General features: G+C 47.8%; 1 protein-coding gene across 1 annotated transcript in view; it reads left to right on the forward strand.

Moving 5' to 3' along the window:
• LOC146334107 (fibrillin-2-like) overlaps positions 1-16,701 on the forward strand; it is a 172,520-nt gene that overhangs the window by 45,395 nt on the left and 110,424 nt on the right. The window contains exons 4-5 of the mRNA XM_084825045.1: positions 6,557-6,652; positions 8,242-8,337. Of these exons, the coding sequence (XP_084681171.1) occupies positions 6,557-6,652; positions 8,242-8,337 (192 nt within the window). The remainder of the gene's footprint in view (positions 1-6,556; positions 6,653-8,241; positions 8,338-16,701) is intronic.

Raw genomic sequence — 16,701 nt, forward strand, 5'->3', positions numbered from 1 at the left:
ATACACACGGGTCAACATTCTCTAAGAGCTCAATCCCCTTGGCCTTTGACACAGTTTTAGTTGCCTGGCGGGCCATCTGGTAATTTGAGCTCTGCTTCACTGGTAGCTGTACTACAATCTGATCCCCACGAAAGACGATCTCAGCTTGCAGCTTCATCAGCAAGTCCCGCCCCAGAAGGGCAACCGGACATGTGGGCGAGACCACAAAGGCATGTTCTAGTCTATTGTCTCCAATCTTTGTGAGGAGGGGCTCACATACAGGCAATCTAGCCTTTCTTCCTTCAATTCCTTCTATTGTCACGTGTCGTCCGCTTTCTTTGGCGAGGGGGGTTTTTGCAGGGATCATGGAAAAGGTGGCTCCAGTATCTACCAGAGCCTCATAGTCTCTGCCACCAACCCTTATCTTTACCATGGGATCTTCCCGAGTACTTACTCGTAGGGTGGTGGCTTTAGATCCCGGTCTCCTTCAGCTACATTCCTCAGAGGAGTCTGCTCTCAATTGGCGTCCCTCCCCCTGACTCTTCTCTCTCTGCCTTCTCAGCAGGCAATCCTTCTTCCAATGTCCCCTCTCTCGGCAATATGCACATTCGTCAAACCTAGGGCGGCCCTGTCCCTTCTTCTGCCCCCCCTCTGGCCTCTACTGAGGCTCTATGCGTCCTGTGCTGCCACTCAAGGCAGCTGCTAGCATCGCCAGCTGCTTTTCGCCGCGTTTTGTCTCCCTTCTTTCTGTTACTTGCTCTCGGTTGCCATACACTTTATATGCAATCTCTACCAGCTCGGAGAGTGGCTTGCTCACGGCTCCTTCAGCTTTCTGCAGTTTCTTTCTTATATCTGGTGCTGCTTGCCCTATGAACATTGTATTTACCATGCGTTGGTTTTCTGGGGCTTCAGGATCTAGGTCACTAAACTTCCTAAATGCATCAAACAACCATCCTAGGAACACAGAGGGATTTTCATCCTTCTCTTGGCAGACTTCATATAATTTGGAAAAGTTAGTCACATGTGGCACAGCCCTCCCCAATGCCTCCGCTATTATTCCCAAATACTCCTGACTCCACTCTCGGTCCCTGGGGTCGTTGGGACACCACTCAGGGTCTACTTGGGGGCATAATTCATGGGGGTCCCTAGTAGTTCCCACTACTCACTCTTCGGCAATCCTATTTGCGGTGCCTTGCACTAGGCACCTTTCCTCAGACGTTAGTAGGGTTTGCAACATCATCTGCACATCTGCCCATGTGGGACAATGCGTCTGCCCCACAGATCGAAATAAACTTTGCATCTTATCAGGGTCTTCTCTAAAGGAAGGATTCTGATTTTTCCAATTGAACAGATCAGCGGTGCTGAAGGGCACATATACAAATGCAGTCTGCCCTTGCCCTGTCATTACCTCTCGCATCGGGCACTGGTATTTAGGGTGCAGGTTTCGGGTAGCCCTAGGCTCAGCAAGAGGAGAAAAATGTATTGCTAACTGGGATGGATCCCGCAGGGGTCTTGGTGAGTCGGGTTGGGCCACTTGTCTTGGGATTTGGTCAGAGGAGGAGTCGGCAGGGCACAAGGGAGTCACGTTATATTCTCCATCATAGGGCAGCGGTTGAGAGAGACTTTGCAATGTGGGCCTGGCTGGCCGGGGTTGAGAGGCTGTGGCCACCGTTGGGGTACTTTCTACTGGAGGTTGAGGCAGGATTGCACGATCATGATCCTGCCCCCTCAAACCTTGTGCCAAGTCTATCTCGTCTTCTCCCTCTAAGATTGGCTTTCCCTTCCCTCCCTTCTTTCTCTGAGGGTCTGCAGCCAGCATTTGTTTGCACATCTCTCCTTTACATTGTTTCACCCAGGAAGGGTTGCTCAAAGCGCAACTCAACCATGAGTCTATGTAGGGATACTGATCCCAGTGCCCATCATTTACAACAATAACGTGCACTTTTCTAATTGTGGCCTCATTAAAGGAGCCGATATCTGGCCAGTTGACTCTAAATGATGGCCATTCCAAATGACAGAGTGTAACCAGCTTGCCTTTCGACATCTCCGTACCATAATTATCTTTGACTTTACTAAAGTTCTTTAGCATGCATCCCAAGGGAGTGGCAGAGTTTTCTAAATGGGAGCTACCCGATCCCATTGTGCCTACCTCTATTTGAAACCATACACGGAGCCTGACAAACCTCCAACGCTGACACGGAGTCTGACAAACCTCAGACGCTTACACAGAGTCTGACAAACCTCAGACGCTTACACAGAGTCTGACAAACCTCAGACGCTCCGAAGGCAACTCAAACAGAAAGACAGAAGGGAAATTAAATACTTACTCTGCCCAGCACCCTAGTACCGTCTCTTCAGACCCGTTCAGCCTGGTTGACTCAATCAATGGAGTCCACGCCTTTAACCTCCTGGGTGTCCCGACCCCCGTTCTCTGGTGCCGTGGCAGACCTCAAAGGCGGTCCGGCGTGCCCCACAGGCACCTTCGCCGGTTCTGTCGTTTGACCCCAGGGTGGTCCAAGGGACTCCTGACTGCTCGCCAAATTGTTGCACAAAATGCTAGTGTCGCCCCCTGGAGGCTGGTCCAATTTGCCCCAAAGAGGAGAGTCAACTTCAGGCTGGGTCCAACTCGATTTTATTGTTTGCAAACAGTTGGACAAAGGAGCTCACACTCAAAAGCAGAGTCGACCCCCGGCAACCCCCACGCTACAGTTTTATCACTCAGCTTGCATTCCTCAGCCAGCGTGTTACTTTTGATTGGTTGCCAGTGGTTTGCCTAGCTACCTTATCTTAGGGTTACTGTCTGCTCATTCCAGGCATGCGCAGTGCTTACAATGCTACATGCTGCTTAAGACACATACAATGACTTTTAGGTTACATTTTTGCTACACACGCCAACATACAGTCAGGGCCAGAAATATTGGAGCAAGGATAACTGATTTGGCAATTGGCCTCCGTACACCACCACATTGAAGTTGAAAGGAAACACACCCAGATGGGAGCGAAGTCAGGACTTCCTGCTGTAATTCAAGGGGTTTGACAAAAGTGGGGCACTAACCATTCAGGAAGGACAGCCAGTGGCACGCACACACACACCCATTGTTGGTGGCTCATAAGTAATGGAACGAATGGCTGGCAAGCAGCTGCATGACCAGGGGTGGCCTGTTTCCTGGGTGCCCCATGACCAAGCAAGCGGATAAAAGGCCTGGAGGTGGTTCTGAGGGTTACATTTGCATCTGGTAGCTGTTCACTGGAACCCCAACACGAGGCCCAAAGAGGTGTCCATGCGAGTGAAGGAGGCCATCATGAGGCCGAGGAAACAACATAAACCCATCAGAGAGAGAGCAAAAGCAGTGGGAGTGGCCAACACAGCAGTGTGGAGCATAGGGATGTACGAAAGGTACTTACCTTTCGGGAATTATGCTGATGGTGTGGGGAGAGGCGTTCCGTCCCTCCCCCCGGAATCCTCGCCGGGGGGGGAGGTGCTCCATTCCTCCCCCCCGGAATCCTGGCTGGCCAGCTGTGCTCCGCAGCTATTCTGCGGAGCTGCTGGCCGGCTCCGCCAGCAGCCAGACATCCGGCTGCTGGCTAGCAGGGACGCAAATGGCGGTGGCTGTAGCTGCCGCCATTTGCGTCCCTGCAGTCAGCCGTGATAGGCTATGTAAATCTTTACGTAGCCTATCACGGCTGATTAAAAAAAACAACAACCGCGCGTACGCAAATGGCGGCGGCCATGGCCGCTGCCATTTGCGTCCCTTATTTTCGCCGTCTTAGTCTACGTAAATGTTTATGCGCTTTTTTTTTTTTAAGTCAGCCGTGATAGGCTACGTAAATCTTTACGTAGCCTATCACGTTTTTTTGTTTTTTTTAAACCTGGAAATGGCAGCGGCGGCAGCCAGTCAGAAGACCGGCCACCACCGCCACCGCACCGCCACTGCTGCCGCCGCTGAACCGCCACCAGAGCTGCCGCCGCCAGGAAGATCCGTCCCAGGTAAGTCCCGTCCCGGGGGGGTGGCGGGGGGGTGGCGGGCCGTTCCACCACTGATTTCGGGGGGCTGAATGCGCTGGCATTTGGCCTCCCCGAGATCTGTGGCAGAACGTTCGTACATCCCTAGTGGAGCATCCTGGAAAAGAGGGAATTAACTGGCAAGCTCAGCAACAGCAAAAGGCCTGGCAGACCACGGAAGACAACTAAAGCGGATGACCACAGAACGCTGCTCATGGTGAAGAGGAGCCCTTTAGCAACAACTAGCCAGGTCAAGAACGCCCTTGCGGAGGTAGGCATGTCACGGTCAACATCTACAGTCAAGAGATGGCTTTATGAATGTGAAAACAGAGGCTTCACAACAAGGCGCAAACCACTGGTCACACTCAAGAACAGACAGGCCAGATTAGCCTTTGCCAGCAAGCACCTAAAAAGGCCTGCCCAGTTCTGGAATAAGATTCTTTGGACTGATGAGACCAAGATTAACTTGTACCAGAATGATGGGAAGAGAAAAGTATGGAGAAGGAAAGGAACAGCTCATGATCCAAGCATAGCACATCATCTGTCAACCATGGTGGAGGCAGTGTTATGGCCTGGGCATGTATGGCTGCCAATGGAGCCGGGTCACTGGTGTTTGATGACCTGACTGCTGATAAAAGCAGCAGGACGAATTCCGAAGTGCATAGGGCTATACTTGCTGCTCAAATTCAGCCGAATGCTGCCAAACGGATAGGACGCTGCTTCATATTGCAGATGGATAATGACCCAAAACATACAGCAAAAGCTACCCAAGAGTTTCTCCAGGCAAAGAAGTGGGATGTTCTTCCGTGGCCAAGTCAGTCAGCTGATCTCCACCCAAAGAGCATCCTTTTCACTTACTGAAGACAAGACTGAAGGCAGAAAGACCCACAAACAAGCAGCAGCTGAAGGCAGCTGCAGTGAAGGCCTGGCAAAGCATCTCGAGGGAGGAAACTCAGCATTGGGTCATGTCCATGGGTTCCAGGCTTCGGGCACTCTTTGACTGCAAAGGATTTTCACCCAGGCATTAAAGGCGATCCTTCAGTTTGAAATGACATTGGCTTGCTCCATTACTTATGAGCCCCCAATGACGGGGGGGGGGTGTATGCCACTGGCTGTCCTTCCTGAATGGTCAGTGCCCCACTTTTGTCAACCCCCTTGAATTACAGCTGGAAGTCCTGACTTCACTCCCACCTGGGTGTGTTTCCTTTCAACTTCAATGTGGTGGTGTACAGAGTTGTTGTTGTTGTTCAGTCGTTCAGTCGTGTCCGACTCTTCGTGACCCCATGGACCATAGCACGCCAGGCCTTCCTGTCCTGCACTCTCTCCCGGAGCGTGCTCAAGTTCATATAGTTGCTCCAATATTTCTGGCCCTGACTGTATGTATGTGGGACTTCGGGGTGGTGAAGCATGCGTTTCTACCACTGGGCTACAGCCCGTCCTCCCACCTCATGAAGCAAGGTTCTAGTCCTCATGGTTCTGAATTAAAGGTGAATTTAAATGGGAAGTTTCCATTGACCAAGTCAGACCATCAGATTGTCCGCACTGAGTGGCAGCAGTTCTCCAGGGTTTCAAAGGTGGTTAAGAACTGAACCTGGGCCACTCCTGCATGAACCTTTTACTGCTGAGCTATGCCCATCTCAGCATAAGCCACCTTATACAGAGTTAGGCCATTGTTCCATCAAGCTTGGTATCCTCTACACCAGCCTCCCCCAACCTCATACCCTCTAGATGTTTTGGACTTCAATTTCCATCAGCCCCAGCCAGCATGGCCAATGGTCAGGAATGCCAGGATTTGTGATACGAACCATCTAAAGGGCACCAGCTTTGGGATGGCTCCTCTGATAGCCATAGACACATGAAGGAAGCAGGCAGAGAGAGAGGGAGGGAGAGTTCTTACCTGGACTGGCTGCATGGGTCTATGGATGTTGGATAAATCTGCAGTGGATTCAAATAAGTTCAGATTTCTGTGAATCCAACCTGCAAATTCCATAGTGGACTGGCTTTTTCTGAGTTGCATGGATTCCACAGAGTGTTTTTTTAACTTTTGGGGGGATTTGTGCAAATGTGCACTTTCACTAACGCACATTAGCACAAGTGCATACTTGTACTAATACGCATCAACACAGATGTGCACTTGTGATAATGCACATTAGCACTAATGCACATTTGCGCAAGTGGAATGAAATTCTTGTACATCCCTAAATATAAAATCCAATTCCATCAATGAGCAGATGACAGAACAAAAGACACCTGACAATCTGCAAAACACAGACAGAATGGATTTAACAAAATCCATACATTCCTACATGGGCCCCTTTTACCACCATGTCTTGTAGCAGTGAGTTCTAGAGTTTAATTATTCCTCGGCTGACAATTGCCTCCTTTCCTCACTCCCAAATTGACTGGCCATCTCATTCACTGTAGGACCAGGGATTCTCACAGTCTAGACAGAGAGAGAAACATTTCCTCGATTGGCTTTGCCCACCTCATACATAACTGAGTGCTGGTCTCCTTCATTCCAACCTGTGGTGCACCTCCTCCTCCTACATAACCCTTTCCTGCTTCCTCCTCCAGTTCAATCCTGCAATGTTAGGTGTATGAATGGCGGCAGTTGCAATGAAGAAGCCTGTCTCTGCCAGAAGGGATACATGGGGGCCTATTGTGGCCAGCGTAAGTATCAAGGAAGGAACTGCTAGCCTTAAAAATCCGCATTCCACACACACATGGGCATTGCTAAGCCTGGGCACATTGGGTCTCCGTCCTGAATCTATTTCCCATGGCCCCCATCTGTGCACCAGAGCCCTGAGACTTAATTGGTCACAACAGAAGAAGCTTTTTTTCTCAGCCTTATTGCCTCACAGGAGGCAATTTTCGAGGGGGACTGCAGCTGGGGAGGGTTCACTCTCTCCCCCTTCTCACATGCTGTAACACCCCCCTCCCCAATTCTTCCCCTGCATAGCAACGAAGCTTAGGAAAAAGCACTTTTTCCATTGTTGTGGGATGATTTGAGGCAGGGTGCAAACTAATCACAGAATGTTATTTTATTTGAGACGATCTGGATGTGGAAGTAAAGAGCTGGCTTTACTTCCTGTGAAATTTAAATAAATCCTTGGAATTATTTCTAAATTTGCATATATAGATATCAGTATGCAGATTTCAGGCTGATTTATGACCTAGCAGCCCAGACCCCAAACCTTTTAATTGCCTAGCAACATCCCTGAACATGTACACACAGAGAGCAGACGTGGCATTTCCTTATGTTGGGCTCCAAAGTTGGGCTAAGCAATTCTAACTGAGTATTCCACATGTTTGATGTTAGTATTTCTGTACTGCCTTTTCAAAGGAATCTTGGTTTGATGCTGGCTTCCAGCTGTATTGGGCATTCAACATTGGCCATACTGGCTTGGGGTGATGGGATTTGTAGTCTCACACATCTAGCAACTGCTGGCTGGGAGTGGTGGGAGTTGTAGTTCAACCTATCTGCGGGGGCATAGGTTTGAGAGGGCCAATTTCCTCATCCATTCAATCAATTAAATGTCAAGTGGCTTACAATTAAAATGAAAATAAAATAAAAGAATCATGAGAGCTGCGGAGTATGTGGAACAAGTTCCCTCCTTCCCTCCCCCCGTAACAGGTAAATACCGCCACCTCCTCCTATTCTTTCTTCTTTGTATATTACATCTATATTCTGTTCCTCCTGAAAGGAGCTCAGGGCAGGACACATGGTTCTTTCCCCCAACACCACATTTAACAACCCCATGAGGTAGATTAGATTAAGCAATGGTGCTTGGCCCAAAGATCATTCAGTGAGCTTCTCTCTCCCCTGGCCTTAGTCCGATGTTCCAACCCAACCTTTCCCAACCTGGTGCCTTCCAGACATTTGGGACTACAACTCCCATATTCCAGGGCCATGCTGGCAGGGGATGATGGGTGTTGCAGTCCAAAACATCTGGCGGGCACCACCCTAATTTCTAACCCTAATCACTGCACCCCACTGCCTCTCTGACTAGATGATCTGGATTTTTTATTTTTAGGCAGTCTTCTGCTGCCATTTGGGTGGCTTCGACCAAAATCACATCCCGTCCCTTTTCACTGGCAAAGGTCAGATGTTCTGAACTGCATTAGTGAGAAACTGAGAATCCGGCTCTCTTCCCAATTCCCTGATGCAAAGCAGCATTTGCTGGACGGCCTGTCTTGAAATCTGTCCAAGGCAACCTCCCTGATCTCTCGGTCTTTCTCTTTCTCTGTTCCTCGCACAGCTGTCTGTGAAAGCAGTTGCCAAAACAGAGGCCGGTGCATTGGACCAAACCGCTGCACCTGTGTTTACGGCTTCACGGGGCCTCAATGCGAGAGAGGTAGGTGGGCTGTGGGACATGACATGAGGCTGCCCTCCAATGCTGTATTACATATGCAGTTGTGTTGTTGTCAAATTTGAAGAGCAGGCACTCATTGTGACGGCCCCGCTAACCATGCCCCCAGGGAGAGTCCAAAAACTCAGGGAAACGGCATTGTTCCATGTCAACAAACCTGTTCTGGCAGTTTTCATCGAGTGATAAGGAAGACCTGCTAGCTCAAAGTCCTGGTTTTAACCTAGGGATGTCAGAGGAATGCATCCGGGGGGTGGGGGGTGGAGTTCACCGAGCTTTCATCACCTCAGTCCCCTGAACTTTGGCTCATTTCCCTGCAAGGTGGCCCAACTCAATCGGCACCGAGTCAGGCCAGTTCACGGGTTTTCCTTTTTTCCTTTTTTTTTTTTTTTTGCCTAAACACACATCTGTGCAAATTGGAGCTGCAACTTGCTTGATTTGCACAATTTCCAGCCATAATTTCCGGAAATCACAGCTGCAATTTGTGTGAGTTTCGGGGGGCCAAATTTTGGGGGGCCAAATGCGCTGGCATTCGGCCTCCCCGAGATCCGTGGCAGAACTTTCGTACATCCCTAGCTTCTGGAGAAATTCGAGACGGACTAAAACGAGCTTGGATTTCTAAGAATCCGACCTGCGGAATCTGTTGTGGAGCGACCCCCTCAGACCACGTGGAGTCTGTGGGCTTTTGGGTGTGTTTTTTTTACTTTCCCGAAATGGGCGCATATTTACTCGTAGGAAAATGCGCATGTTTCTGCTGAGGAAAAGTGGAATGGGATGGGGGACAATACGCTAAATGTTACGTACTAAGGTAAATCATGTACATTGTTAACGAAGCCTCTGATGGCGTTATTTGCGTATTTTTCTGCATGGCAAAAAAACAATTTGCCTCCACCTGTGAGTGGACAACAAAACAAAATGTGCCTGACAATCTGTGAGACACAGAGCCGGCTTGACGCAGTCCGTGCATCCCTAGTTTAAAGTAATGAAAACTCATTGGTACTGACTTCTAAGTAGATGTGGATGGGATTATGCTGTGAAAGACGTTAAAGTCACGATGCTTAAACCAGTTTGAAACTGGCTCACATGGGCATTACAGCTGTCTTCCGAGCGACAACAGGTTGGGTCCAGATTTAGACACATGCAGAGTCGACTCATTGAAATCAATGGGGCTTCAGTTAGTCATGATTAGCTGAAGCCATGTTGATTTCAGTGGGACTGCTCTAAGTAAGGCTAAATCTGGATCCAACCCAGCCAGCCCTCTCCCCCAACCCCATTCCTGAAAAAATGCCATTTATCACTGCACTGTACAAATTCTGTGTGTGTGATCAGCTACAGCTTGGAGGGATCTTATATTGTACGAAGGCCTTGCATCAAAAGCACCTCTCCCTCCCACCACATGCACACACATTTTCTTTCTTATTTTTTTCTGCAAAGCCTGCAGTGAATGGATTTGGCCCTGGCTCAGAGCCAGAGACGAAACAAGTCAACACAGCTGTGTCTACACACGGGCTCACCCCTGTTGCACAAAATGCTAGTTTCGCCCCCTGGAGGCTAGTCCAATTTGCCCCAAAGAGGAGAGTCAACTTCAGGCTGGGTCCAACTCAATTTTATTGTTTGCAAACAGTTCGACAGAGGAGCTCACGCTCAAAAGCAGAGTCGACCCTGGGCAACCCCCACGCCACAGTTTTATCACTTAGCTTGCATTCCTCAGCCAGCCTGTCACTTTGATTGGTTGCCAGCGGTTTGCTTGGCAACCTTATCTTAGGGTTACTGTCTGCTCATTCCAGGCATGCGCAGCTCTTACAATACTACGTGCTGCTTAAGACACAAACAATGGCTTTTAGGTTACATTTTTACTACAATTCCCCCCTCAAAAGGCTTTTCTCAAATTTATACTCTCTTTGGTCCCGCGGTGGACTATGCACTTAAAGGCGCAAACTATTATTGCTGTGGCATTGACGGTTTTCTCTAAACAGCAAGTGAGGCCTGGGAAGCCTTTGTTCTAGCTACTAGAATGTTGACAACAAAAACACTTTTTTTTTTGAACTTTTGGAACTCAGTTTTGTTCCGTTCAGCAGGAACCCTTGAAACAAGAGCACCCTCTTTCTGTAGAGCTACTTGAGTCCTTTCAGGGGTTCATTATTCCAACGGTGACCTTCAGGTGGGTCAGCTTCCGGTGTGACCCTCTCTGGTGCAGGTGATGCCTTTATTCAGTGTGATGAATCCACTTCTTTTCTTTGGCGACTTTCATAGCAATGGGAGTGGTAAGTAGGATCTGAAACAGACCCTTCTGCTTCTTGGTAGGTGGTTCATCTTTCTAGGACTGGATTAGCACCCAATCGCTGGGATTGAGATTATGCACTGGAGCATCTAAAGGCCAGGATTGGTGCGGTGTCGCAAACCTGTGAAAACAAAACAGACTGCAAGGCAGTAACACAATCTTGAATCTTAAAACTCTTACTTCTAAATTTACATTTAAGCTGTCAGCCACAGGTAATATCCAAGGTGGGCACTTATGGAACATTTAAAAGGTGTCAATTTAATACTTCCCTTGGGGGTGCACCGTACTGGAGTCAAGGTGATTGGCAAGGCCTGTGGCCTTTCAACTTAATTTTTAAACACATTCTAGTGAGCATTGTCTTTAAGGTGCAGTTCATCTTCTCAACTTGACTTGTGGATTGAGGTTTCCAAGGGGGGTGTAGCTTCTAGTTAGTTTGTTATACCTGGGCCACTACTTGCGTCACTTGTCCAACAAAATGGGGCCCCTGATTTGATTCACTCTCTTTAGGTAACAAGAGCTTAGGGATTACTTTTTAACAGGAACTTGGCTACTGTCTGTGCGGTGCAGTCAATTGCTTTTATCATTACTAGCAGGTACCGATAGCCATGAGTCTGGGGCAACTCTGAAAAGTCAATTTGAAATCTCTGAAAATGATAGTAAGCGCATGGGCGACTTCTCATTTGAGCTGGGGGCTCAAACATCCTTGAATCATTTTTGAGGCACAAAGGGCAGTCAGCCACTGTTCTCAGGTCTTGGTCTAACCTGAAGGAGGTGCTATCTGCCTCGGGCGCACCCAAAATCGGGGTGTTAAAGGGGGATGATCCCTTTATTAGCTAACCATAATTTTTGAACTTCTCAATGAGCGGCTTCAAGCCTGCACAGGTGGCTTTCTTCAGAGGATACTGCCTCACGCACACAGGGCTCTCCCTTTTTAAAGAAGATTTTAACTGGTGTTATGCATTTGCTCGGGCAGGGGTTCTGTCTGCCCACACACATGGATCAACATTCTCTAAAATCTCAGTCCCTTTGGCCTCTGACACAATCTTGATTGCTTGAAGGGCCATTTGATAATTTGAGCCCTGCATTGCTGGCAGCTGTACTACAATCTGATTATCATGGAAGAAGATTTTAGCTTGCAGTTTTGTTAACAAGTCCCTCTCCAAGAGGGCAACCAGGTGTGCAGATGAAACTACAAAGGCATGTTCCAGTATGTTATTTCCAGTCTTCGTGAGGAGGGGCTTACACATGGGCAATTTAGTTTGTTTTTTTTCCCTTTAATTCCTTTTATAGTTACATGCTTTCCACTTTCTCTCGCCGGGGGGCTTCACAGGGATCATAGAAAATGTGGCTCCAGTATCTACTAGGGCCTCCCAGTCCTTGCCACCAACCCTTACTTTTACCTTGGGATTCTCCCGAGCGTTTGTTCATAGGGTGGTGGCCCTTCAGCTAGACTCCCCCCCACTGGAGGACCCTGCCGGCATTTGTCAGCCTTCAGGGTGAGTCTCTTTTCTCTTTTCTTTCAGCTCTGGACAATCTTTCTTCCAATGTCTCTTCTCTTGGCAATATGCACATTTATTGAGCCCCGGTCGGCCCTTTCCTTTTCTGCCCCCCTCCTCTGGTCGCTTCTGTGCTCTCAAGCTGCGGTTTATATCTCCGCCCATGGTGGCTGCCAGCATTGCCTTTTCCTTTTTCCAGGAATGGCACTCTTTTCATGTGCTCTCATGTGCACCATAGCTCTAAAAACTTCATGATCTGGGGTCTGATAAGGCTAAAGCAGGCGGTGATATTAAGGCTTGCTGCAATTTAAGAAAAGCCTTTTTTATTTTAATTGTCCACTTCTAGTGGGTAATATTTTTGTTAAAGCTTCATACGGGGGCTTCACCCCTTTTTATGGCTACTATAGCCTCCCTCTTGTAACAGGCACACTTATCTTTTGGCTTGCCTGTTCTGCAGAGCATGTTTCAAACTCTCTGTGCCATGCACCAGTTTTAACTCTTTGTCTTCTCTGCAAGTTAGGCTGTTTGCCATTGCTTCGACAGAGACTCGCTTGCTTAGATCTTCTTACTAATCTCAACGACACACATTTGGGATAAGCTTTCTTTCTTTTTTTTAAGCCTTTTTGTCTGCTACTTTCTTCTGCCTTCTTTTATACCTTTTTCATATCATTAAAATCTAACACCATGACTGGAAAACATTTGTTTTGTATAGTAGGGCATGGTGGAGCAGATCTAACCATTATACTGCTCCTCTGACTGCATGGTCAGGGCCCATCAAAATCAAGGGAAGGGCGTTCTCATATGTGGAAAGAGTTCCAAGCCACCATTTTTGCATCGGCAACTCCACACTGCATGAGTTTTGGCAGAGTGTCTGGTTTGCCTCTGAGCAAATGGAACGTCAGAACAGTTCAGATTCTGAGAAAGAGCTGGAACACGTGGGGCAGGAACTTTCTTAGGCTTCAGAAACACAGCTGGGCTTAGAAGTATCACGGGAGAGTGGGGGACCCTTTCCCTCTCACCTCTTAAGTTAAGAGAATTTGCTGCCCCCCTTTTTAAAGGGAAACTAACTTTCGTAGTTTCTCTTTGAACTTTTTGAAGGCTGTTTCCTTTGTAGTCTGTGAATCTCTAGAAATTTGTATCTGTATGCTTCATTAGGGTAAATGAAATCCAAGCCTTGGAAATCATAGAATCATAGAATAGTAGGGTTGGAAGGGGCTTACAAGGCCGTCGAGTCCAACCCCTTGCCCAGTGCAGGAATCTAAATCAGAGCATCCCTGACAGATGGCTGTCCAGCCTCGTCTTGAATGCCTCCAGGGTGGGAGAGCCCACCACCTCCCCAGGTAATTGGTTCCATTGTCGTATTGCTCTAACAGTTAGGACGTTTCTCCTGATGTTCAGCTGGAATCCAGCTTCCTGTCACTTGAGCCCATTCTTCCGTGTCCTGCACTCTGGGATGATTGAGAAGAGATCCTGGCCTTCCTCTCTGGGACAACCTTTTAAGTACTTGAAGAGTGCTATCAGATCTCCTCTCAGTCTTCTCTTCTCAAGGCTAAATATACCCAGTTCTTTCAGTCAAATGCAGCTTTTTATCTGAGTGTTGAAATCACAAATTAAACTGTACACTGAGCTGATCACAAACAAACACACAATCTACAACAACGGGAGTTTAAGGCTATGACAAGCCTCACAGTACTTTTTACGGCAAGTCTTTAACTGTCTAAAGTTCCAGTCCATGTGCAGAGTGCCTCTAACAAAGAAGGCTTTGGGCCATAAAGAAGGGATGTTTTAACAAAAGCTCTGTGTCTCTTCATCAGTTTGAATGGGGAAGGTGTAACCTTACACCTCTTCTAGATTCCTCCACAGGTAAGAACAGAGCAGTGCTGCTCAGCTTTCCAGCTGTGATGCTTTTCTTGTTTTTTTGAAATCTCACTCTTTTGTCAGGTCCTCACAGACACCTTCCAGCCTCTCTGCTTGCTAAGGCTAAACCAGCCGCGGCGAAGGGGGGTTAGGCAAGTCCCCCTTGGCTCTGCTCTGAGCAGGCTGACAGAGAGAAGCTCACACAGACCCTGATATTTTAAGAACTTGCTCTGTTTTTGTTTCTTGATTTTGCCACAGTCTTTAAGTCGTCAAACAAATCTCTTTCTTCAGAAGTTGCAACTTTTTCAACTGCTTTTGCTTCTTCTAACAAACGTGGATACGGTGGCAGACAAACTGTCTCTGGAGGGCCCCCTCCCTCCCTCCCCCAACAACCTCTCCTCCCAACCTAACAGACCGAATCAGACCGGGGGGAGCTCAGGGCACCTTGGGCAGGGTCTCCCAGTCTTCAAGCTCCTTCCGTGGGGCTTGAATCAGGGAGAACAGGGGCCTTGGGCTTCACCTCAGAGCGTACCATCATGACTTTACAATATTGAACTTTATATTCAACCTTTTCTCACCTTCAGTGGATTTTGGTTGGCACTCATCCAAATGCTGATAACCTCACTTTCCCTGAGGCAAATTTATCTCTTACTACTTGATTCAGACACCACCCGGGGTCTCTTGCCCCTGCGGTCCTTTGCCAGTAACACATTTGCACATTTACACTTCTGTAACTAAGGGGGATTCTTTCCGCACCAATTCAACCAACCATCAATATAGGCGAATTGATCCCATTGCCCATTATTCACCACATTTTTATATACAGCATTTACAAGATTTACACCAAAGGATCCTATGTCTGGCCAACTAATTCCAAATGCTGGCCATTCCAATTGACAGAGTGTAACCAGCTTGCCTTTCGACATCTTAGTACACGGAGTCTGACAAACCTCAGACGCTTGACTTGGCTAAAGTTCTTTAGCATGCATCCCAAGGGAGTGGCAGAGCCCTCTAAACGGGAGCTACCCGCCCCCATTGTGCCTACCTCTGTTTGAAACCATACACGGAGCCTGACAAACCTCCGACGCTCCGAAGGCAACTCAAACAGAAAGACAGAAGGGAAATCAAGTACTTACTCCGCCCAGCACCCTGGCGCCGTCTCTTCAGACCCGTTCAGCCTGGTTGACTCAATCAATGGAGTCCACGCCTTTAACCTCCTGGGTGTCCCGACCCCCGTTCTCTGGTGCCGTGGCAGACCTCAAAGGCGGTCCGGCGCGCCCCACAGGCACCTTCGCCTTTGCAACACACAGGTTCTCAGATCAAAGGCTTTGCATTTGGAAAATACAGGGAATCAGGGGGAGTCATGCAAAAATGGTTACATTGGTGAAAATGCCACTCAAAAATGCATTCTGGTAGGGAAAATCACTTGCCAAAAATGTATCTGTTCAGCTAAATTGCATAGGAGTATTCACTCAAGTGTGTGTGTGTGTGTGTGTGTGTGTGTGTATGTGTGTGTGTGTGTATACACACACACACACACACACACACTTTCAAAGCAATGATGAAATGAGGCTGGATGAACTTCCAATTGGTAAAATGAGGAACAGAGAGAAACCAAAATGGACACATTTGTCCGTACCTGTAGGGATATCTATTTATCAGATTATTCCTGTGTACAAGATGGATATTTGAAACCTAACAGCCATTGTTGAGCTTGCTTCTGCTCAGCGTTTCCAGTTCAAAAAAACACCCCAATAACATACTCTTAACCCCCTTCTCTTGTGGTTCAGCCTCCACATTCAGGGGCAGTAAACCTCCAAAGAGTAGATGCTGGGGGCAAAAAACAAGGACAGGCCATCACCCTTCTTCTCTGCTTGTGGACTTCCAGGACGCGTCCAGCTGGAGGAGGTTTGGGCCAGATGAACTGTTGGACTGATCCATCAGGATTCTTCTTATGCCCTTAGTCAAAAGGGACGGTATGAATTCTTGAAGGAGAGTCATGCCTGCCGTGCCACTTAATTCCATATTAGTCACATGTCATCTGGAGTACCATGTCACATTCTAGACATTGGACTTCAAATAGGATGTTTATTTATTTGTTTATTTGTGTGTTTATTTATTACATTTCTATACCACCCCATAGCTGAAGCTCTCTGGCAAACTGGGACAGGTTCAGAGGAAACTGGAACCAAGTCCTATGAGGTAAGGTGGGAGGGACTGGTTGTGCTGAGAAAATTGAGTGGGCGGGGGACAACAACATGATAGCCCTTTTCTACTGTCTGAAGGGTCGTTATTCAGAAGAGGTCAAAGACTTGTACTCTGCTGCCGATGCAGAGGACAACAGGACAACAGGACTAGATCAAATGGGCTTAAATTGCAGGAGGGTAGATTTTGGCTGAACATTAGGAGAAATGCCTTGATGGTAGTAGGTATGTCTGGGAAATAAAGTTCTTATTTGGCTTGATGGGGTTCCCCAGTGTGTATGACTCGATTTGTGTTTGTGAGCCAAACTGCAACCTTTCCCAACTCTTGGGGGGGAAATTGCACATTTTTCTGCAGGTTCCACAATTTGCATAAATTTCTGAGCAATTTGCACAAATTTCTGAGTGATTTCGTAAATTATGGCCGAATTTTCACATATTGCGGTTGTGTTTGTGTAAATTACAGTCAGATTTGCACAAAGTGCTCAGAAATTTGCAGAAATCCCTCAGAAATTTG

The sequence above is a fragment of the Heloderma suspectum genome, chromosome W (genome assembly GCF_057233095.1).
Source record: "Heloderma suspectum isolate Gila_16-S chromosome W, 16-S_ref, whole genome shotgun sequence".
NCBI classification, from domain to species: domain Eukaryota; kingdom Metazoa; phylum Chordata; class Lepidosauria; order Squamata; family Helodermatidae; genus Heloderma; species Heloderma suspectum.